This window comes from Clarias gariepinus, chromosome 3 (genome assembly GCF_024256425.1).
Source record: "Clarias gariepinus isolate MV-2021 ecotype Netherlands chromosome 3, CGAR_prim_01v2, whole genome shotgun sequence".
NCBI classification, from domain to species: Eukaryota; Metazoa; Chordata; class Actinopteri; order Siluriformes; family Clariidae; genus Clarias; species Clarias gariepinus.
In genome coordinates, this window is record NC_071102.1 from 7,174,811 (window position 1) to 7,200,371 (window position 25,561).

At 40.5% G+C, this 25,561-nt stretch overlaps 1 protein-coding gene across 4 annotated transcripts in view; it reads right to left on the reverse strand.

Annotated features, from left to right (window-relative positions):
• Window positions 1-8,176: 8,176 nt before the first annotated feature.
• The window catches only part of mettl15 (methyltransferase like 15), an 81,592-nt gene continuing 64,207 nt past the window's right edge, over window positions 8,177-25,561 (reverse strand). For all 4 annotated transcript variants that reach the window (XM_053493418.1, XM_053493420.1, XM_053493421.1 and 1 more), the window contains exons 4-6: window positions 22,873-23,064; window positions 19,945-20,123; window positions 8,177-9,965 (exon numbers count right to left, since the gene is read on the reverse strand). In XM_053493418.1, the coding sequence (XP_053349393.1) occupies window positions 9,499-9,965; window positions 19,945-20,123; window positions 22,873-23,064 (838 nt within the window). In that variant the 3' untranslated portion in view covers window positions 8,177-9,498. The remainder of the gene's footprint in view (window positions 9,966-19,944; window positions 20,124-22,872; window positions 23,065-25,561) is intronic.

Genomic DNA, 25,561 nt, shown 5'->3' on the forward strand with positions numbered 1-25,561 from the left:
AAGTATGTGGACCCAAGAACACACACACACACACACATATGCAGCGCCCCACAGCGCAGCTTCATTTAGGCTGTTTTCTTCTTCATACTTTTTTTTTCCCCCACTGGGTTATCAGCAAAAAAAATGAATTTTTTTTTTATTAGATGTCAGTTTAAAAGGTAGAAAGGCTCCCAGCTGAGCTCGCAACATGGCTGTCTCTTCTTTAGGGGTTCATCCGCTTCCCATGAGGCCGCGGGGCTCTGCGTCATTCACAAAATTCATTCAAATGGCTGCAACCTCAAAGCCTTGCCTTCATTCTGAAATCTTTTTATAGCTAGGACTGTACCATGGAAGGGATGTGTGCTGAGAGCAGTGGGCTGGGGAGGGGAGGGGAGGGGAGGGGAGGGGAGGTGTGAGTGTGTATGTGTCTGTAAGAGAGTGTGAAGAACTGCTTATAAGTACCTGATGAGAGACTGTCTCCGGTCTTACTGCGTCACCCCGTCCCGATTGGCTCCCACACCTGTCCGCACCTGACGAGGCCCCGGATTGGCCGGCCGAGGCGACCGGGGAATGAATGATGAGTACGAAGGCATGAGCCGAACTTGCAGAAGTTTGGTTGGCTGAAAGTAACGACGTCAAAGCTCGGGGACGGTGAGGGATTGGCCAGGAGGCGCAGCACGTTCTGCAAACACGGAGCTCATCAATGACACACAAAGCTCATTCACAGATACAGCGCGCAGACCCACAACACATTTGCTCAGGCTGAGTGATAATGACTGTGCATACAGGAAATACTGTTTGTATAGCATCTGATTTACCGACATAGAGGGCTAAAAACAACCTCAATAAATAAGAAATAAATTAAACACACACACACATGCACGCACGCACACAGCCAATCAGCCAGAGTGTCCCTCTGGTCATTGTGTGCCAGAGGGTTGCCTGGATCTGCTTGTGCACGTGTGCACGTGTGTGTGTGTGTGTGCATGCTCACAGTGCTCTGAGATGGACTTCTGAGCGAGTTCACGCCCCGAGTTCATGATGAAAGTCTATAAAATAGCTTTAAAACTCTCTCGCTATACTGTATACGACTTGTACCCAGGTGAATTTCTTTTATACTGTTTTGCCAAGAGCAAATAAACAGTTCCCCCAAAATAATGGAATCAATTAATAGGATCTTATGATACACTATAAGGCCAAAAGTATGCGGACACCCGCCCAAGCCACCCCATGTGCTTCTTTTTTTCTCATTCCAGAACTAGTCCTTCCTTTCCTCCACTCTTCTAGAGAGTGTTTCCACTAGAATGTGGACTGTGACTCAAAAACCGCATTGTCCCCAAAGTGGACGCTATCATTACAACGATATTATAACTATATTATAACGCTCATCCTGTATTGGGTCACGCTTGGTACAGTACGTAGCCACTTATATTGTAAGTTGAGATTATTTATTTTTATAAACACTATTATTATATACAGTATAATAATAATAATAATAATAATAATAATAATACACATTTACATAAAATGTCTATCTGTAAATCTCCCCTGTAATAAATGAATAAATAGAACGCTATGATAAAATAATGTCACAATACAATATCACAGGCATCAAGTATTTTATAATAAGTTCAATAATAGCAACTCAATCCATTTCTATTTTTATTAACATGTACCTGTTTAAAATACCTTTATAAACTTTTTATAAACAATTTTAGGTGTCTGAGTTCAAATGTTTGCATAACAAGATGACATGATGGAGAAATGTTTTTTATTTCATCAATATTCCAACACTTTATGTATCAGGTTTTTATAGATTTTATAGATTTTTATTATCAGAAAAATTGTTAAGTGTACAGTATATGTTGTCATACTTATATTGAGAAACACTAAATTATAAAAAAAAAAAAAAACTAAACTAATAATAATATCCCTGTATGACTTCTAAAATCTTCTCTGTAACTGCCTCCAGCCTCTTTAATATCCTTGCAGACGCTCGGATTTAATAATCGCTTTCTTATCTTTGCCCGTTCTTCTTGACGTACCTGCTTTGTAGATGAATTATAACATAAAACATGCATCATTTCCCGAAAATACTTAGAATGCAGATGACTTTTTTTTTTTTTTACAGAATATATACAGTAAGTATACTACCTGGCCAAAAAATAAAAAATAAATAAAAATAAAAATCACATTCAATTACCTTATGCTTTGAATACAGAACACAATGTAGCGGCCAGTTTATGACTCCACATGCTCCCAGAAACACTATTAAACAGTTTGAGTCCTGAGATATGCCCTGTGCTATTAGAGAAACCTCCACAGATGTGATATAAACTGGTCATTTAGTACTTTCAGGTCAACAGACTTCATTTCATTGCCACGTAACGTTGCTGAGTCTAGACCTGACCAACTGAAGTGAAACCAGGTTGTAAACCAGTGGTACAGTGGGCACTGTGCATGACCGGTGCAATGCACCCATCACTCTGGAATAGGGTCGATCTGGCCTCATCAGGGCGGCACGGTGGTGGAGTGGTTAGCACTGTTGTCCTGCACCTCCAGGGTCCAGGTTCGAGTCCCAGCCAGGCTCGATTCCCGTCTCTGTGTGCATGGAGTTTGCATGTTCTCTCCGTGCTTGGTGGTTTTCCTCCCACAGTCCAAAGACGTATAGATTAGGCTTATTGGCATTCCCAAATTTTCGTAGTGTGTGAATAAGTATGTGAGTATATGTGTGTGTGCCCTGTAATGGATTGGCAACCCATCCAGGGTGTACCCCGCCTCGTGCCTTAAATCTTTTGGGATAGGCTCCAGGTCCCCGTGACCCTGAATACAGGATAAAGCGGTATAGAAGATGAGTAAGTGAGCTGACTCATCAGACTACATTGTGACTGACATTTATAGTTTTGTTTGGTGGTGTCATCCGAACTTAAGGAGCAGTGACACAGGGATATGAATGAAATACGGGAAACGAAATAAAAATTGAAATGGGACTCTGGTTTTAACGTCAAAATGTGATTTGAGTGAGGCTGTGGGATTTAAGCTAGAGTAACTTGGCATTGGCATGAGTGAGGAAATTGTGTGTGTAAGTTTCAGGGTGCTTTCTGACACTCTCAGACTACTGGAAGACAGATGAGGTGGCACTAATCAGGCACAGTGTGAGAGGAGGGAAGGGGGACAACACAAGTGCATTAAAACCCATTAGCTGCCTGCAACACCGTTACGCTCACTTATTTTGACAGATTCATGCAGCCGGGTGATTCTCCGCACAGAGGGTGTACACACACACAATTCGTCACGTCTTTTGTACCGATTGGCCCGTTCAGGCGTGACCGTACACTAGCAAATTGTCAAAGTAGGTTTAAATGCACAGGGATACAATAGTTCTTCAGGGACGTTTGGAAAGAAGTATAGGAATTTGATCAAGGTGGTCATTTAAGGGTTAAGGGATTGGATTACCGTTCAGAAGATCCCAGGTTCAAGTCCCACAATGTATCCGTTGGGCCCTTGAGCTTGGCCTTTAACCCTCAACGGCTCAGAAGTACAGGTATAATGAAATGCAAATTGTTTGTTTAAGTCATCTCCATTTATGATATATTCCAACCACACACAGTAATAATAATATGTTGGACCCAATTCCAGTCATATCAATTCTTCTTATTTTATTTTATTTTTTTGTTGCTTGATGCAGGCTAATTATTTGACCATTCTGAACAAGCGACAGAATTTTTTCCCCCCTTTTTTTTTCCATTATTTTTTATTTTTTTGCCAGGCAGCGTACCAAAGCGTTCCTGAATTCTCTGAAGGTCAGAAGGTGTAAATTAATTTCCTGTAATAGCAGCTCTGACAATAGTTCTGGCTATAAACCAAATCCCAGGTTTAGACTAATATGCATGTCCTAATACACAATTGTGTCTACAGTAAGAACTCCTTTACAATATGGCGGATGATATACATAATCTAAGCTTAATAATAATAAAATTAATAATAGTAATTAAAAAAGAAAAAAATATAAAGATTTTGGTAATATGGTGGCGGTACAGTGGAGTAGCACTTGCATCGTCTTGCACCTCCAGGGTTCGGGTTCGATTCCCGCCTCAGGTGCACAAAGTTTGCATGTTCTCCGTGATTAGGCTAACTGGTGTTCCCAAATTGGCCATAGTGCCATAGGATTGGCACCCTGTCCGGTGTGTAACCCGTGTAGACTCCAGGCCCCCCACGACCCTGTATAGCGACGAGTGAGTGGTAATATGGTGAGGTTTTCTGAAAGTGGGTGATGATTTCTGGAAGGAGTCTCCAGTATCACTATTTTGTATGAGTTCATTTTCAATTACTGAAAGGTGAGAAAAGGTACCAAGGTTTTTTTTTGTGTTTTTTTGGAATACTATATTATTAACTTCTAGGAAGAAAAACAAAACGAAACAAAAGAAGAGAAACATCTACTACGTACTGTAAGTGAAAACCACAATTAAAATGTAATCACTACCAAGATGCAGTGGTAAAAGAGGAATAATCGCTGTCATTTGAAAATATCCAACTTCAGGGTGCTAACAAGAACTCCACATCACACTGACTCATCATTTATTTTTGTACCCTTAATGATTTTTCAAAATTCCCCATTCACATTTCGAGCAGAAGCTCCCCTGTTCCAAGGTGACTCCACCTCCACAAACAGCTAACACCTCCTGCCGAGCAAGCCTTTCCCACCGTCCAAGGTGGATTTCGCATAATAGATGAAAAAAGCCTCTAATTATAGCTAATTAGCAGAATTGCAAGTGTGGAACTCATTACCTGCCCCAGGATTCTGTTGACTCATAATTTTAATTAGTATATGGCAAGGGAGCCAGTGTGATGCTGGGGAGGGATGACCATATTAATTGAGGTTTGGAGAAAAGTCCTCATAGCCAACGTACTGTCGGAGAATAAACCGTCAGGAATCGATCGCGCCCCCGGATTAGCGCACACCTGTTCGGATGACGTTCAAAAAACAATCTGCAGATTCATGAAGAGAAATTACGAAGGTGGATCGAAACTCCTATTATGACTGACTTAACTTTTTCTTGGAACTGCTGTGAGCTCGAACGACCGGATGAGACCGAGTAGGAAGCCTATTCCTTTTCGATGCAATGGTTTTGCTTAATGCGTAAAACTCGATGATTAAGTCATCAAGGGGCTAAGAATATTTATCAGAAACATAAGAAACTTTCTTGGTTAGTCACGTTTACATGACTACCACACAGAGCCAACTCTCACGCCATGGAGAGAGGCAGAGCCAGAAATAAACCTGCGCCGGTGCCAAGAAACAAGCCAACACACACGCACACACACGTCCACACGCGCGCACACACACACTGTCTCTCTTTCTCCCTCTGACAGAATTACTAAAGAAACTTTTAAAACAACAACAAAAAAAAGATATTGATATTGACGATCTGATCATTCTATTTTTAGTTAAAATGAATAAAATTAGTTGATCAGCACATAATTTAAAGGAATACACAAGAATACCAAAAATAATCTTTTTGTAAAATATTTTTGCATTTTTATATTATTTATGCAATGTTACAAGGATTATTATTATTATTAGCATTATTATTGTTATAATAATAATTATTATTTTTCCATCAATGTCAGAAACTGATTCCTGATTAAACTGCATATTGCATATCATTTGAGATTTTACTCAACTCTAACTCCTCCTCTACTAATATTTGTCTCCTTAATCCAAATAATGTTGGATGAGACATAAAAAAAAAAAAAAAAAAAGGCGTGGGTGATTTATATATATATATATATATTTTTAAATGGTGCAAATAGGAAGAAGAGAATGAAAGGAGACCACAGGGAGAGTCTAATTTCTGGTAGAAACGTCTATTATGACTCATTTTACTGATTCGGCTCTTCCAACTCAACTGGATTATTCAAAGGGAACACGATTCCTTTTGATTTATTTGATTTCCCACTTGGAGAACCGTCCAGAAATGCGGCTCATTTTCACAGCTTTCAAAATAGATTTGTCTGATTATGGTAGCATATCCAGCATCACATTTATAATCAAGAATAAAAAAAAACTCTAAATCAACTGCGGAAAGTATTCCTGTGTATAAACTTTCTCGTGAATCAATCTGTCCAACTTAATTAAAAGAGTTGTTAGGGAAGAATCGATTTGTTTGCAAACCACTCATCACTAGTCACAGACTCCTGCGGAGATGCTGCCATGTTTTGAGTCACTGAGTATTTAAAGCATCGGCACTCTACTGATTCCTGCCAAGCAGAACAGTACAAACCAAGGCCGGGCCACGTTTTTATTATTTTTTTCTTTCCCTTTCCCACTTCTAAATGTCATCTTAGCACTTGTGAAGAGCTCATGTACGTCACAGGAACACAGCGCTGGTCAGCTCCCTTGAGTGGACATTTGATCCGGAGTTATTTCTTAGTTAGGATTCTGGCAGATTGTATTTGTGAGACGTCGAATGCTTACCAGATTGAAGAGGAGGCGGCAAAATGAGTCCTAAAAAAGCCAAGTCAATCAGATTCAGATATATGAAGTTTAGGATTTTAGACCCCTAGATCAAAATTACAGGTAAGGTGGTTAAGATGCTGAACTGCTGATCAGGAGGTGAGGTCCCTGGTTCGAGCCTCGATGCTGCCAGGCTGCCACTGCTATACCTTTGAGCAAAGTTCTTCACCCCAAGTGTTCAGATACAATCGGGCATCGAACTGGCAACCCGGCCCAGTAAGAAACTGCCACGGCGGATATATCCGCACGGTATAAGGGATCCTTATGCTGACCCCCCACTGGTGACAGGATCATTGGCACCCAAGGATCATTTATGTCTGTGGGGAGTAAAACCCATTTAGTCTGTTTCCCAGAAAAACCAATGCAGGACAAATCACCAAAAATGCTGGCCTTAATAAAAAGATATCCGAACACCCAGTACATCACAACCTGCCGTGCATGCAAGAGTTCAAGGCTCTCTCTTCCAAAATTTCCCGGGTTTCAATCCGTTCAAACATCCAGACAAACAAGTCGGATCCAGAAACGTCCCACTCCGCAACCCAGAGCACCTAAAGGACCCACTGCCAAACTCCTAGGGCTGGACGCCACAACACAGCCCTAGAGGCCCTTTAGAACCACAAGCCACCCTGGTGGCACAGGGGGAACATACTGTATATACATACATTTATATATAAATTATTGTGAAAATAGGGGAAACAAATATAATGGTCCCCACTGGCCTCTACGGGTCCTAGTTGGACTACAGAGGATCCTAGATGGTTGGATGGATGTTTGTATATATACATCGTGTGTGAATGTCTATATGTATGTGTGTATCATGTGACTTGGCCAACAACACAAATGCACAAATCTAATCAGGGCCCAAAAGGATTATATTCATATTAATCACAGGATTCATGGCACCCATTCATTTGGCTGTTATTCCACACAAGCGGCGAGGTGTTTGGTGTCTTGAAATGCTGTGTTTATGCAAAGTTAATCAGATGTGATGTGACTCAGAGTTTGAGCGAGCGAGAGCGAGAGAGTGAGTACAGTGCACAAGGCGCAGTGCATCACCATGGCAGCCAAAGTCCCACCCGCGTCCTGCAGGTGTGTGACTCACCCATCAGCTCCACAAAGAGACAGAGGATGCCGCAGACACAATCTCCGCATCTCTCTATCTCGCTCTCTGACACATGTCATACTGCCAACTTACAACATGGATGCACCGCACAACCACAAACTCATTCACAAACTCACTCTGTCACTTTCGCTCATGGTGCAGTAATACGAAACTAGATTACAAAGATGATGTTCGACTTGATATCTGATCGTTTTAGCACTGATTATTGTCACGCTCTGTAAAAGGCAGATAAATAAAGAACTCCTACGCCTACCATTAGTTTCACGTTTAAAAAAAAAAAAAAAAACAAGCAAAGTGACATGACATCTTTTTCCTGAGATTTACATACTCCTGGCATGAGTTACTGGATTGTCGTGATGGGTGTAGCCATGGTGTGGGAGGGGGCCAAAAAAGGACAAAAGTTTTATTGAAAGTTCTTGTTTATAGAAAAAGAGTGAGGAGCTTTCAACCTGGAACTCTTAATACTTAAAGGTGTGATGAAATCAATTTCCATGGGTAAAGTATGTAACATGCTAACAGATGACATTAACGCCTTTAAACACTTGAACATGTGGAAATGTTTTTATTTTACTTTTTTTTTTTTTTTTTTATAACAAAGTCTAGATCATGTTGAATAAGTCAGTTTGAACAAGTCTAGATAAGTGTCCAGTTTTGGTGAACCTTTGCCCGCTATAGCCTGTTTTCGGGCTGGTAAAGAGTGGCTGTAGTTCTTATCTGCCTCAGGTTTGGATATTTTTGCTCATTCTGAGATGCAGCACAGTTGTAGAGAGTTTTACCGGTTCTATGCGTTCTCGCCAACCAGATGGTGATGTTCCCTGGCTTAGGAATCCATTGTGGTCTTCCTACATCGTAGCCCATGCGCCTTTGATCTGTCGTGCATTCTGAGATGCTTTTCTGCTCATCACGGTTGTCAAAAGGGCTTAATTGAGTTACCTTACCCAGCACACATTTGGACGTCTGATGATGTCTCACAACAACGGACACCTGACGTTAATCTGATTTCCAACATCTGTCATAAACGGTCATCAATTGTCCACATTTTTGCTTTGAGGGTATATATAACACTTAGCAACCCCAGACAACTGGAGACGTGTACAAAGGTATCTGATTGCATTTTTAGGAAATGTTCTGTTATATATATTTTTACCAATTAATGCTGTCCTATCGCGACTGTTTTTGGCCGAGGACACGACGTTTGCATCGGGTATCATTCGTATCAGATTGAACCAGTCTGGCCATTCTCCTCTGACCTTTTACTGGACGTTTTGTTTTTTTCGCACCATTCTGAGTCATTCTGAATGTTGTGCAGGATAACCCACTGCAAAATGTACAATTGCATGCTTATACACATGCCTTTACAGTATATGCTGCTGTGATCTGCAGTCACTTATTGTCCATGCCTTATAGTAGAAATGTCCACTCAGATGCACAACATATTATGCCGTATTTCGTTTCTAGTTATTTTTAATTTTCAAGTGAGTGAAGTACTGCAGACTGTGGGTCTGAGTCAAAAGAAAAAAGCAACCAAGCATAAACGCACAGCCAAGTAAGCAATACTCAGATGTTATATCATCAAATAACCCTGGACAAAAGAAATCTATTGATATTTTATGGCCTTGATCTAAAAGCATACAGTGTGGTTGAGCTCCACTGCAATCAGAATAATGGCAGGTCTCATACAAGCATACGTAATAATTTCACTTTGTCTGGACACACCACACACTAATTCATGACATACATTATGATTCTTTATCTACTGAAATTTTGTAGCATCTGCACAAATCCAGGAGACTGGCATGTACTCTGTGCTCTATAATCACTGATACTAATCTCAGTGGAAGCCCCTCTCGCTTCGTCAGTTCAGGATCAGAAACTCTACCTATCGCCTCACGGCTGCTCTGAGCTTAGCCGATCTTCCCCTCGGGTTCCCCTCGACCTCCTCCTTACTGGGAAGCACGACTTTCCTCTGCAGTCTGACCCAGTGGACACTCTCCCTGCCTCCTCCTCCTTCGTCTTCATCATCCTCCGCGTCACAGTCTTCCTCTTCCTCTAGTTTTCTCCGGAGATGGGCGCGTGCCCTCTGGCGGACGCTGCGGTGTGGCGGGGCGCTGAGATCCTCTCCTCTGAGAAAACGCTTAGTGATGCGGTCCTCCAGCGAGTGGAACGTGAGGACGCAGAGGCGACCGCCCGGCCGGAGGACGTCCTGAGCCGCCTGGAGTCCCGCTACAAGCTCGTTCAGCTCATCGTTCACAAAAATACGCAGCGCCTGGAAGGTTTTGGTGGCCACGTGCGAGGGTCTCTGCAGGCGGTCACGACGGGCGTAAAGGGCGCCAGCCGGGAATGCACCTGCAGAGAAAGGAAACGATATCAAAAACTAATATAAACAGTGAATTCAGGAACAGGTTGATAGGGTATACACATTTTTTTATTCGAATCTTTTCAGTTTTTCTCTACTCAACATGCTTACTTGCACTACTACTTGCCATTCTAGGGATAAATCCCTTCAGCGGGTAGCGTTTCCACCTCAGAGCTTTATTGTAAAGGTTCAAAGAAGTCAGGGACCACACGTTCTCATTAACAAATGTTAATATTATACAAATATAACCCGAGTAAATACAAAATGCAGTTTTTAAATGATGATTGCATTTATTAAGGAACCAAATCTGCCTGGTTCTATGTGAAAAAAGGTAATTGCCCCCTAAACCTAATAACTGTTAGCTACAAATGTGATCGAGTGTTTGCGATAACTGGCAACGAGTCTCTTCTTTTCAGAATTGCTTTAATCCAGCCACATTGGAAGGTTTTCGAGTTTGTATTTATTCGTATTTATTTATTTATTTGTGGAATGAAAAAATGGAAAAAACAACAATTGCACAGCACTGTATAAAATAATGAAAAAAATAAAGAATAAAATATTATTTTCAACATTTATTAATGCAAATCTAAATTATTTAAATAAACAACTGTTAAATCCAGAATTATAATGATTTATCATCATATACATCGTCATACAGAGTTGCTGAAACCAGGTCTATTTTTATTTCTAACTGTTTTCTGTCTCATTCTTAGCAAATAACATTGGTTGTTTGGTGGCACGGTGGCTTAGTGCACTGACGCCTTGCACCTCCAGAGTCGAGGGTTCGATTCCCAAGTCGGGTCTGTGTGCATGGAATTTGAATGTTAATGTTTGCTTAGTGGGTTTCCTCCGGGTACTCTGGTTTCCTCCCAAAATCCCACAGCAAATAAGTTTATTGCTGTTCTCAAATTGCTCAGTGTGTAAATGTGTGAGACCTGCAATGGATTTGCTCCGCCCTGCCCTCAGTCACCTGGGATTGGCTCCAGGCCCGCCCCTGTATTCAGGATAAAGCGGTATAGGCAATGAGTGATTGTTCTTTAACAGGGGTCTTTTTTTTTTCAAACAAATTATTTATTTAAACCTTATTTTACCTTATTTAAATTCAATATTTAATCTGCTACAACACATCTCAATATTTGTTGCTGCAGCAAAGGGCGACTGTCAGTCCGTCAGTGAACTTTATTACTATAAAAGCAGAACTAATGGACATTAACAGCAGCACAGTATGTGCCCGAAAGTCTAAGATTTATAACAACCCTGGCTTACGATATTAAAAAACGGCAAGGCAGCCATATATAAGCCGAAACCTCTGGGAACACATTTTCGGTATTATCGCGGCTCAGCATGGGTTATGCAGCCACGATTCTGCAAACACAAGGACTGATGTACTAACAAAGCTCAGGCACAATGAACATGGCTCAGAGGCCATCATATGCTGTAAACCTGCAAACAATAGCAAAGCCTCACAACAGGCTTTAGATTTCAGATTACAAAGGCATTTTTCCCTCTGCCTCTGCACCAGGAGGAGAAAAGGAAGAAAAAAAAAGGTTTATTTCCTGTGTTGTCAGTTTCTAGCTGATCTTGAGGCACAATTCAATCAAAGCACCAAGAACACGATGTTTCCCGTGTCAAGAAAATGAGCACGAACCAAAAGCACTGGCGTATATGAACTCAAATGTATTTCAGGCTAAAAGAAATCTTGAAGGACTTTAAAAAAAAAATTGCAAGAATAACTTTCCTGCATAACCATTTTAATTTCTAAAACATGTGACACGTGGTACACTTTGATAAAAGAACCGTCTGCCGTCTTCCACACAGGATAGCTTATACGGCTATGACTGGCTGGTGTCACTGTGATTGACAGGGTAGATGAAGAGAAATTAAGAGTGGTCCTTCCATCCTTTATCGTCCCATGGATGGTAGGTGGTAGGTGTCTTGCCTGCCATCTGGTTAAATTTCAACTCAATGCCCAAACCCGAGGCACTGGATGCAGTGCCGGTCCGAAGCCTGGATAAAATAAAAGGGTGGCATCAACTTGTGCCAGTTGCTGTGCGGATAGGATGGTCCGCTGTTGCAACCCCTAAAAAAAAGAGAGAGACCTCTCTCTTAAAATGATTAAAACAACAAACACAAAGCATGTCATGTTCCAAAGAAACCGGAAAGCACAAAAATCGACTGTAGATATTACATCTCCTTACGGCAAAACTTCACCATATTGATGATTATACAATTTTTTCCCCTTTGGTGAATAACTACACATCTGTTTATTAATAAGCTCAGATTATGTAAAGCATCTGGCCTTTCCCGTCCCTGTGAATGAGCCGTTACTATAGATACAGTGGCGTATGAAAAACATCCATACAACCCTGTGATTTGTATTACAGCTGGCACTACTGTCTGAACTGCTGTTGTAGGGAATTAATTAACACCTTCGGACCAATCAGATCCACGACGCGCTGCGGTGTAACTATTTTAAATAAATCACAGATACATAAAATTTAAGAAGTTTTCAGTTGAGTATGTGGACGGGAAAGGAAGGGAGAAACGGACAGACGGTGGAAACGAGCGCGAGGTCGAGCAGCAGCTTTCTCCAAGGTTCACACTTTTGGCCTTAAGGATGAGTCATGAACCAATCAAATACACTGACGGAGCACGGATAAAGAAAAAAAAAAGAGAAACATGTAAATGAAGATAACGTACTGTATATACAGAGTACAATTAATAATCCAGACAGAGGATAAATGTGAAAGGATGTGAAAGGTGTAAAACCAAACTTGGTTAATTGCTGCTACGATGCAGGGTGTGAGTAAGAATGAAAATAAAGAAGAAGAAAAAAAGAGATGGATGAGCAGAGGATGCCACGCTGGAACAGATGGTGCTAACTTGCAAATGTGACCAAAAGAGCAGGAGCACAAAAACAAATAAACAAACAGAAACTCAACTTCGGGAATCATCGCTGTAACAAGCGTAGTGCACGAAAAAGTTTCAAAGTTAAAGCACCATGAGGTGGTAAAGATTTTTTAAATTGTAGCAACAAAATAATAGACAAGGTAATGAAAAAGCCAGAACAAAAAGTAGTTGGCTATGTACTGTATATCTTTTAAAAATGAGAAATATTTTCTCTGATGAAAATATTTTCTCTGATAATTCATACAGTAGAAACATTATAATCCATTTTAGAGAAAGAAATGTGTGCAAACGTAAGATACACAAACGTTATGCCTATTGCAACAGTTCATCATCAAGAGAATTAATTAATTAATTAATTAATTACTTTATTTATTTATCATTGGTACACTTTATTAAGGAAACCGTGTTAAGTAACAGGCCTCATTGAGGATGTCTGGGGTTTTTACCCCAAGAACTGCACGAAGCCTGGAACAACCTATTTCCTCAGAAAACCGCAAAGAGTCCGCTCGAGAGAATCTCTACTGCTTTAAGCACAAAGGCAAACTGAGTCAATGTAACTTTTTTATATTTATCTTGTTTTTTTTGTTTTTTTTAAACAGTTAAGTGCTCAGATTTGTAAAATTATTTTATAATTTGAAGTTAAACAAAAAAGTCTACAGGTGCACGGTGCAATGTACACATTCATTAAAGTATATCATTTAATTCTACTTAAATATTATAACGTCAATACAGAGTAGGTGTCCCAAAAGTCTCCATATAGAGGGGGAAATTAACATAATTAAGCAATTACATGCATAACCCCAGATCCGTGTTGAGACGAGTTCATCGTGAGTGGGAGAGACGTCTCGGTGTGTGTGTGTGTGTGTGTGTGTGTGTGTTTACAAAGAAATGCAATTATGGAGAAGAGGTTTTTGAATAAAATTATGTTTTGCTAAAAAGTGTATAGAGACTTTTATGGCACCCTGTTTTTTTTATTGTATCAAATTTACATTTTCATTTACATTTTTTTCAATTAAAGAAATAAATATATATATATATATATATATATATATATATATTTATAAGACTGGTAATTATAATGGCATATGAGATATGGAAACAAAGCATTAAGGGACCGTGTGGGTTATATAGAGCTGTCCTCGTTGAGAGGGGAAGAAGAAGAGAGTGATTATCAGATAACACCCAGCTGCTTGAGTGCTGGATAACTGCCCATCCGTCTTGCTCGGGGCTGGCTTTATACTGTGCGACACCCTCCTGTCCTGAAGAGAGAGGGCACTCTTGAACAAGCCTCTGCCCTCACACGTTTTAGCCTGAATAGGAGGCTAATTCTTAATCGAACCTGTGGACTGAATGACGACCTCCCTTTTGTAATACTCTTTTATTATTAATGGCCCCCCTCTTGCCCCTACAGTCAAAAAGCCCATTTGAAATTCAAGGCTACATTACTGTGGCCATAATTAGCCTTGTGTTCTCGGAGCTCGTGCACACGGACACATTATCAGGTTGCTGAACTGATTGCGCTCTCGTCGTGTTTGACCGAAAGTATGACATTTCTGCTCGGAAATCCTATGATTGTGGCTGGGCTTCAGAAAAAAGAAAAAAAAAGAAAGAAAAAACAAAAAATGCAAGTCATTTTTGATTTACGTAGGGGAGAAAAAAAGTTCTCGTAAAAAAAAGCTCATTAAATCATAAAGCTTTTAAATCAAGCCTTTTTAGTTCAGAAAATTAGTTGTCGCCCGTACATTTCTTAAACCTGATATTAAAGTGGTTGGGCATAAGGCATAAGCAAGCATCAAATGGACAAACCTTAAAATGAGAATGAACAAACCATGGCATAAACCTTCCGGATGTTCCTACAGACAGACAGACAGACGGCCAGACAGACAGTGGTGTCAGTGTATAAACTGTATAGAAAGGAGCTGATGCTGTCTAGAAGTTACAGCCCTGATCTGGATCCTCCTTGTACATGCATTAGAGAGGAAGTAATCCTATTTCAGCAGCCTTGCTCTGAGGGATGCTTATAACACGCACTCCATGGTCTTCTTCCACACTCTTCTACACTTGGGATGGTAACTGAATATGAATACACTACTGAGAGCGAACAGATAATGTTTCCTAAACAGACGTAAACACAGACAGGAGGTAGACTATACTTGGTTTAAATTAGAACGATGGTTAGGACGTTGCACATGGATTTGGGAGGTTTTTAAGTTCATGTGGTCAGATATGAAGATTGCAAATAAAGAACAAGTTTATTAACATAAATGATGCGTTTGCGGGATTTATTTATCCTTAGTAAATGCCTGAGCAGGGGTCTCGGTATGAAATTGTACTAATTTAACTTGCACATATTTAAGGAAATACAACCAGATAAAATTGTAATTTCATTCCTTTTTTTTTTTTTACTTGGGCTTGGTCCCTCTTAATCCTAGGGGTTGCCACATTAAATTATTAAATCCACATGACCTGACACAGGTAACCTTCCTGGTGCAACCCCTTCCATTTTTTAACCAGGCTTGGGACTGGTGCTGTATGCAGTGGCTGGGTTAAATGGGGCATAGGGTTCAGGGTCTTGCCCAAGGACCCAACCATGGTGACCAGACATAGATGGAACTCAAGCTCAAGACCCTCCCATCAGTACCCCAGAGGTAAAAAAAAACAAACAAATTTTTAAATCATGCCCAAATTGGGTTTAATTCCACAAATACAAGTATATAATCCTGAAATTGAAAGAATCTCTGTATCGTACTGCACTACACATCTATTCCACGTTACATGAGATCACTAATGTCAAGGGTTAAAACAATTACAAATATTGTAGCTGAAAATTGTTCCAATCTTTACAGTTGAAACGTCTTGTAGGCCAGATTTCATGCTGGCTTAGAACCATTCAGGAATGAATCTCAGAGATTTTTTTTTTCGCTTCAGTAATTATTTCTTGCTCTCGAAACCGTGCTGAGTCACAGTGATCAAACGTTTTCTTATCAGAGACCGCTGTGAGGTATTACATATACAGTATACAGTAGCGCAAAGCCGAAATCAGATTTCTACTTAGACGACAAGTGTCGAGAAGGAACCAAATGCTTTGTGCGCCAGGGACGGAACCAGCAGCTCATTTTAACGATGCGTTTCGGCACATTCGATCTTTCACATCATTGATCTGGTTAATCATATCCAGGTATCTGGTAAATGGTTTCAATCACTTTTTTTTTTTTGGCGATAAATAACAGGAAACTGAACTAAAAGCCTAGTCTATTCTGATTTGAAATGACATTGATAGGAGGCTTGCATATTCCTAATGCAGGACTGAATCCCTTGCTATGACAACAAACCGATGAGCCATCTGTGCTGACTGCGTCTCACGGACAAACCCAACATATTTCTGCCGGTTTCTCTCTGGGGATGAAAAGAGAAAAATGAGATACGGAGAGATAAAATGAAGGCCCTCCATCTTGTCATTTACTCTGTGCAGCTAGCTTAAATTTGAACAATATCTTCTGATCGTGGATGAGTGTGGCTTTTTGCCTGTAAGACAGAACACGGAGGATCTAATAACTGTCGACAGCTCCGATTGATACTGCCTCCCTTGAAAGCCCTATAAGGACCATTACCGACTGGCACAGTCAATGTGTCGCAGAGGCATTAGGCAGTTTTATGCACAATGTTGGTGAGCAATAATACTTCATTATTAGACCATAAATCCTGCTTTAAAAAAGCAACTACCCATGTAGGAACATAGAACTTTAGAAATATTGTCCAGGGCTTGAAATGCGGTGCTGTCATTGGTCAGAGAATCTCGGTGGAACGGGGATTGGGTATGCTGATAATAAAGGTGACATGAGTGGATTAGCCACATGAAGTTTGGCCTCAGCTAATGTTACAACAGTGAGCCAGATTGCAAGTCGCATAATCAAAGCCTCTCAGTTGAGACGAAGAAGACACCCTTATCCAAGGAGACGTTTATCTCATTATACATTTAAGCAGTTGCGGGATAAGGGCCTTGCTCAAGGGCCCAACAGAGGTATCTTGGTGGTGTTGGGATTTGAACCTGTAACCTTCTAATAATTCAGCCAAAATCTTAACCACTGCTCTAGTTACTTCTTAACCAGACCAATTGTTCATCTTTGTTCTTGGATCATTACTATATAATTTTGTGGCAGGCACTTGGATGAAGGTGTAATAAAATGCTGGTTTGTTTCTTTCAAACCTGTGAACCTAAACGGTGGCGTAGTTTTAGAGAAAGTTTAGCTAACAAAAACTATAAGAATGACACACGGGCCAAGAGAAACAATAAGGGAGAAAAGTAAGTTGAAAGATCAATTTTTGTCAGAATTACAACACACCGGCCGTTAATCGATACCGCTCTGATTAGAGTCCCACACTCGCATTAACACGAGCAGAGGGCCAAACGCTTTGCTAACCACTCCACTGGAAGGCTCCGTCGGTGCCAAATTAATCAGCTTTAGGGTTTTCTTTTTTAAGGACCTCTGTATATTTTGCAGCGTAAGTAGAAAAGTGTCAGGTGTAGATGCATATGGTTTATTTACTGTATAGGGCATAGAAAAATGTCAGCGAATTAAAATAAATTAAAAAAGAAAATTTATTTATTAATGCGTCCTTCTCGTTGTGAATTCAAAATGGGTGAACTATGAAAAATCTTTTAACCTGGTGATATTGATTAAAATAATTTTATTCTTTACGAAATGCTACAATATTTACGCATACAGAGTCAGCCACAAACAATGTATTCAGGAAAAAAAAAATGTTAATACTAAATGAATTGCTATATAATATTATTATTAATATTACATTTATTTTATATATATATATATATATATATATATATACACATACACACACACACATGTATATTGTGATATTTGGATAGTTTTTGCAGATTTCTAAAAAGGTTCTGTACCTGATAGAAACTTACTTATACTGTATAGTTCTGAACAGAATGTTTAAACTAAAAAAATCATTAAACGAAACGGTTAATGCCGATAAGACGATACAATATCGATACTAGACATTGTGACATTGTTATTAAGTTCTTTTTTATTTATTTATGTCATAAATAATTCAAATCTGAACTAGTTTGACGTAAAATTGTTTTTTTTCCCCCCTTCAGGGGTAAATATTTCAAGTAAAATTAATTTCATCATAAAAAATTCTAATCCATTTATTAACATTATAAACATCACTACAGTGCTGGAAAAATTGTCCAACGTATCATAGAAATGTTTTCAGGCATCATATGATATTTAATATTTATGGTCATATTATTCACCCTTAATTACGATATAAAAATGTCAGCCCTGGAAAAAATTAAATACTGCTGTCTTATGTCACTGCGTCCATTTAGAGTGCGTCTTTTTTGTTGGGGGGAGGTGTGTTGTGCATTACTGATTTGCATTTTCATTTTATCTGGGCTTCCTTTGGAGAATAAATGTGTAAGCTATTCTGTGATGTTATTTGATATCTATTGATGTCTTATGGACTGACCGTGTAAAAATCTAACCTATTAAAACAGGTTGGCAAAAAAGGTATGTTTAAAAATAATTAGGGAAAATAGGATTTGCATTAATTGAGATGAATGATAACAGGGAGGGTGGGGGTTACTTTTGGTGGTTTGGGGTGTGGGTGTGTGTTGGGGCGGGGGACGGGAGGGGGGGTAATTTGCTATTGGTTGGTGTCACTGAGAGTGTGAACGAGCTGTCGGCTCAGAGCCAGCATTTGGGCTGGAGCTCATTATCATTCAGCCTGGGCCAACACACACAAAACCACGGAGCTGCGCTCAGGGGGCTGGGGGGGGGGGTAGGGGGGCGGAGGGCGGACGGCTCTCCAGTGGGACCGTGTGTAATCTCCTGTCACACCAGCTGGGCCCATATTGACGAGAATATTAAAGCTGTGTAGACCTAGCTCCTCTCTGATATGTTCCATTAGGCAGTAGCAGATACTAATAAGGGTATATGGTACCCTTACGCTATAGAGGAGGCCAATCTCCAGTATAAAAGAAGTGGAGGAAGCGGGTGCTGGATAAGATGAAGAAGAAGAAAAAAAATCCCATTTTTGTATGAGAATGCAGACGCAGAGACTGACCAAACCCCAGGGCGATAAGGCACCACGTTACGGGGCGGATTCATCTGCATAAGTTAACCAAAGAATTAAGAAAGCATGTGCGACTCCCATGATACCCATCATCATCACGGTTGATAGGACACGTTTCCCCTCTCCTCTTTTCCTCTCTCCTCCTGCAGTGTTTCCTTCCCTGGGCAATGGCGAGGCTCCCGAGGGACCCGTGGCAGTCAGGACCTTTTTTGGATTAATTGGAATAAACACTGGTGTTGACTCATTCGGCACATCAAAAAAGATGAAACAACTGCCCTCACTCACACCTGTTCTCCTGTTGTGACGCACATGCTTGCTCCGACACCACCGTCATCCGCCGGACCGCCTTCCCTCTCTCTCTCTCTCTCTCTCTCTCTCTCGCTCCCTCCCTCTTTTCTTAGCTTCTTACCGACAGTATAGGGCTATAAAAGCGGCGATGGCGCAAACAAAGCGAGTTGATAAATATAACACCGTATACTGTCATGAAGCTGCCGCAATGTGGTGTGTGTGTATATGTAGGTACATGTTGAGACTGGTAGGTGGGGTGGGTGGGCTGCAACAAAAGACAGACGAGAGGAGGGAAAAGGGACGTAGAAGATGTAAAAATAAAACAAAGATGGAGACTAACGGGAGGTGCAAGTTTAAATACAAAAATGACAAATAATGTAAAACAAGAAAATAAAAAATAAAAAAAGAACAAAATCCAAATGTATCCCTCCATATCTATTAATAAGAAATATCTCGAATAGGGGCCAACGGGAGGAAGGACAGAAATTTCGCATTATACCCGGCTTTGTTCTGTTTTTTTCGCCCTCAGCCTCCCTCGATCGAGGATAAATAGATCCCGAAAGGAGACTTCAAATTAATATTTCTCTCTCTCTGTCTCTTTGTGTTTTTTTTTTTTTGTTTGTTTTAAGCAAGATGGTGTGTTGAATTAATTTCGGGGGGTACCTGCGACAATGCTGGCCAGTTGCTGTGTCCGGCTGATGGGATACAGGCTGCGTGCCTGCACGATGGCCGCCGCGATTTTCTTGGCGTGTTGCTCCTCCCCGTACGCAGCCAGCACACACGCAAGCGCCCGGTGATCTAAAGCGCTGACGGCGTCAGCCGCGCAGGGCATGCCGGGGTACCTACGCACAAACATGAGCCCAATTAAGCCACTTGACGTCACGAGTTCCTCGCCGACAGGAGCAAAGGCTGACGGCTCTTCGACAACAGCGCAAAGAAAGAAGGAAAGAAAGAAAAAATAACACCCTCCCTCACTCCCTCCTCCTCTTTTCTTCCCCTTCCCACTCTGGGAGATGTGGGCTCAAGATCTATAAAAAGAGCATGTGTGTGTATATGTGTGTGTGTGTGTGTGTGTGTGTGTGTATGTGAGAGAGAGAGGGAGAGAAAGGAAGAAAGAGGTGGTAAAAAGCAAATACATGGATCTCAACCCCAATGTCTAAAATAATCCCACAATTCATTTGTCTTTAAGCTATGCATGCTGGAGCTCTCTGCCGAAATCACAAGCATCTCCAGATGAAAAAGTGTGTAGAGGAGGGGGCGGTGATGATGAAGAAAAAGAAGAGGAGAAGAAGGAAAGCATCAAGGCACATTAACAAAAATGAATTATGCTGAATCTTTAATGAAATTAAGTACGAAATTAGGAATTAGCACTGAGCACCTGATAGGCCCCGCCCCTTTCTCTCACACCGTTCAGCGTTAGAAAAATGAGCGAAGCGATTTCAAGTGGGTGGAAAAAGACAGCTAATGCAATCTAATGTAATAATTTCACCTTTGGAAGCTCTGCGGGAACGCTGAAATCAGACGTAATGGTAATCTGAAAACGGAATCCGAAATCATTCAAACAAACTCGTTAGGTTTGTCCATTTCTTTTAGCCGACTTTTGTTTTAGCAACTACGTGGAAAATCGAAGTGGATTTCTCGCTCAACTAGCATGCTTTCTCAAATGATGTAAAATTTGGGCCCTTTTCTTTTTTTTTTTTTGTTAGGAAATTCGATCCCCAAAATGCTTAACGTACCTCTATGTTGTAGAAAGTACCATCTAAACTCTACTAACCCTATATATAGGTGTTGAAGCGTCCATTGTGAAATGCTCATCGTCTACAGGCGGCCCTTGAGGGAAAGGCAGTCGCACAGTCCTCTTCTGTACTGTAATTGGCAGGGGGCCTTGAGATGTAGGCACTGCCTTGGCCTTTTTGCTAACAAAAACAAATCGTGATCCTTCTTTTCCAGAACGCGAGGACATCCGCGGTGGCTTTAGCAGCGCTGTGTTGTTACTTACGTGGGCACAATACATGGCGGTGGAAGCATTACTCAGATGTTAAAGGAAAAAAAAAAAAAAGAGTCTGAACCACCTTTTTTTTCCCTTTTGAAGGTCAGTGGGTGTTGAACGAGTGCATCACGTGGCCATAAAGTTTAGTGGCTGTTGGTAGCGTTGGACGATAAGAAGAAAAAGATTAGCATTTACAGACTCTGTGGGCTGGGCCTCAGTCAACCTGCTCAAAAAACTTTTCTCGCTCTATCTCTGTCTTCTTCTTCTCTCTCTCTCTCTCTCTCTCCCCACTCCATCTCGCCCCCAGAATAATTCAGGACTCAGTCATGGTGGGTGTTTTATCCAGTTCATTATCATGCTGCAAACTTCTCTCTGACTTCTTACCAAAAAATTGTATCCATTTTTCAAAATGACGAGAGGGACATTAAACGGCTAGATAATGAGGCCTTTGTTAGATGAATAGATATTCATTCTGGCGTGTACAAGAGCCCACAAGTAACCCAAGCAAATGGCTGCTATTAGCAACGGCAAACTGTTTTTCTTTGCGAAGACTTTCTTATTTGCTTTTAACGCTGACACGTTATGCATAGAGACAAAGTGTGTTGCTTGGAGTTTTCACATAGTCACATTCTTCCCTAAATTATGTAAAATGATGTGCCCATAGATGGTAATTTTAGATGGCGTATTTGGGAAAACTTGTTGCTCATTGAGTTGACTTATATCCTATTCTTCTGGCTTCTCTTCATGTTTGCATAAACAGTTTTTTTTTTTTCTCTTCTCAAGACTGGAGCTTGATAATGTCGGGATCATTTTTTTTTTTTTTTTTTTTTTTGTAAGGGTGTTATCTCTCCATTAGAGAAAGCTTCCAGCGTGTGGGTGGCTGATTCATCTTGAAACAGCCTTACAGCTTAAATGAGGGGAGATTACCATCATACTCACACACCTACTCGCCCACACTAGCTTGTAAATACCCATTTCACACTCTCTCCCTTTCCCTTTCTCCCAGCCTCCCTCTCTTTCCCAGCTTCCTCCTGTTGCATTTCTGAGGTATTTGAGGGAATGCCCCTAACGCGGGATGCCTTAGCAATGTCCCCTACGGACTTATTTTAATGGGTTTTCGGAAATATTTGCGCTTTCCTATCATCGAGAACGGCTGACGAAACTTACGAGGACTCCAGAGTCCTGTGTTACTAAGTATGTCTCTCTGGAGTACTTAGTCATCTATGTATCACATCAAAACATAATTAGCTTAATTTCTTCATGTGCAAATTTCTTGCTGATTTAAGCCAGGAATAAATTGATATAGCGATAAAGACAAGATATACAAAAGTAATCATCATGAATTTGTAAGTTTCGTGTCTACTTCAGGAGTTGAAGCATTATTAATATCATTATTATTATTTTTATTATAATTATTACCATTATTAAAGAATGTCATTTAAACAGTCGACACTTTAAACATTCAAAACGTTTCACTTAGAAACCCTGCTGAAAGGTTTTGTATACTTCAAAGGAAAAGCAAATTTGTTAGAAGTACTAACTGTAACAGTAAAACAACATTAACGACAATATTAAATGTTAAAACCTTTTATAAAAAGTACCTGTCTCCATCCATTCTCATGTCCAGCGGTCCATCCTTGCTGAGGGAGAAGCCCCGCTCTGCCATGTCCATCTGCATTGATGAGCAGCCAGCATCTAACAGAGCAGCATCCACACTCCTGTTCCCCAAACCAAGCTTGTTGAACAGCTCCTTTAATTCACTGAAACGCCCAAGAACAGGCTTGACCTGGCCCCTTCAGAGAGGAGATAATATAATGAGGCAAAGAACTTTCACGTCTCGTTTTTTCAATAAATTAATAATGATGATTCCAACCAATGACTTCAATAAAAAAAATTTAACAAAAAGGCCACTTCTTCGAAACTGCTCTGTGTGGCCCTTTTTGTGGACACCCATAATTCTGCAAGAGCCGCTGGCAAGTTAGGAGTTGTGTGTTCAGTCTGCTCCAGCTTTTAACTCCATAAACCATGGCTGTCTTACTCATCACAAAGATCCTTCAGTTTAATATCATGGAGGCAAAAAGATTCCACGACACCTCAGGCAACAACTTGGCCCACTCTTCAAACAATTTGGAACGGACGATTCCTGCCCCTGCTATGTTTATATCATCGACCCTTCTGATGAGAAGTGCCACATCAGCTGTCTGTTTTCTTACAAAATGACCTACTAGACAAACCAATTATTTCCAATTAACCTAACTTTCTTTAAATGGTCCTAGGATCTGTCTTCAGCATTTAACTTAGTGATCCATGGCAACACAAGAACAGTTCAAGCCCTAAGATATTTCAGGTTGTTGGGAAAGAGAATCCAAATAATGTCGCCTTGGCCCCCTTGCTTGGTCCACCACATCAATACAACCACAACCAACCGCAATCACGCAGCTCCGAAACCGGAATCACGCAGCATCTCAACATCTCAAGAGTCCTTTCCAAAGAGAACATCTTAGACATGGCCCAGATCAGTGTGGATAAAGGTTTGCCATCGCCAACTCACCATATCAAAAGCAGAGACTAAAATTTGTGCAGTAGTGGATCTGGTTCGTTCAAGAAAATGGGCAAGTTAATGTTATACTTCAGAACAATGGGCAATTTATAGTATTCTTCATTTAAAATAAATGAAACTTTATTCGACAAACTTGCATGCCAACAGTCTTTGTGTGAAAGTCATGCACTTAAATGAGCACCTCATGGTGTTACCTACTGTATATTCTTAAAAAAAAGAAGAAAGAAAGCGCCATTGAGTTTTCAAAAGGGTACCTGGATTTGTCCCACTTAGGAAACCCTTTAAGGTCCCATAGAACCTTACGACTAACAGATGCTTTTATTTGTGAAAGGGTTCCTATCCCAATCTCTCTTTCCTGTGGAGAAATGAATTGTCCAGCTTTTGCATATTTACTCTGTGGATCTGAAATGACTGAAGACTCAGCTCTTTCAAAATTGCTTTTATATTGATGTAGAAGTACCTTCTGCACTCTCGCTCCAAGTGTGGTTTTCGTGTTTATTTTCTGTCTGTCCTTTTTTTATTCTCTAAAGCAAAAAACACGAGATCCTCACTGTATGTGAACGACATTATTATGTTATGTTATGATTATTAGAACTACTATCAATATACGCAGATGCTTTTAAATTAGCCTTACGAGAGTGTAATTGGTGATGCAATTTGGTGGATGAATTTCCTTTGCAGTTTGCACTTGTTTTCAGTCATTTCTTGGTCATTTTATCTGGATAGTACTTTGCCGATGCACCAGTGCTGCACAATTTAACTTATAATTAATCTTTTTTTTTGCCAAACATCCTTTTAATAGAATCAATTGTGGCACTATTTGGTGTTAGTCTAGATAAATATGTTTGAATACCTTTAATAATGAAATGTCGCAATGTACAGACCTATAATAACAGAAACCTGCCTCCACAGGCACTTCTGGATTCACATTGGAGACCCACATTGGCTATCCAACTAACAATGCAGTATCGCATAGATCTCTTTCCCATGCATGCAAGACAGGATTGTTCACGTAGAGAATTTGCTGCTGAATTTTACAGAATTGGATTGTGTACCTATACAAATCACAGATATAAATATAAAGAATTTATTTCTAATCAAGAAGCTTGGATGATCTTCCTAAGGTCATAGGAGAAAATAATTCACGTCTGTCCAATGAAACTTGGCAACTGCAGTCCTAAAGCTACCATAACAATTGCAGCAAACCTGCACACACTAATTCCAGTCCAAAACCATCTATGTACCCTCTGTTATTTAGCTTTTTATAAAAGCTCTGCCGACTGCATAGATGTAAAGGAAGAATCAGAGCATAATGAGGTAAGAATGTACAGACAAGTACAGATCTCTGTACTAGATTCAGGGGAAACTCTGGCCTCATGCTGCCTGCAGTCACAGCGAGTCCAGAACGCAAAGCAAACTATGACAAGTGCACTTCTGCTGTTGTGTCGAGCTGGTTACACAGTTGCTAAGGTCCTAGTGGGCATCTGATTTCTGCAGATCATAACCTATTTTTGAGAGAAAAGGTACGGGAGAGAGAGAGAGAGAGAGAGAGAGAGAGAGAGAGAGGAAGCATACTAAATAAAACCAAATAATATGCATCCCACAGGGAAGGTAACATTCCATTTGTTTATCACCTTGGAGACACCGAGAAAAAAAGTAAGACTGGGTGGGGAAAGAGATTTGCTGCAGCATCCAAGATAATTCGGCACAAGCCAACACGCACTGAGAGT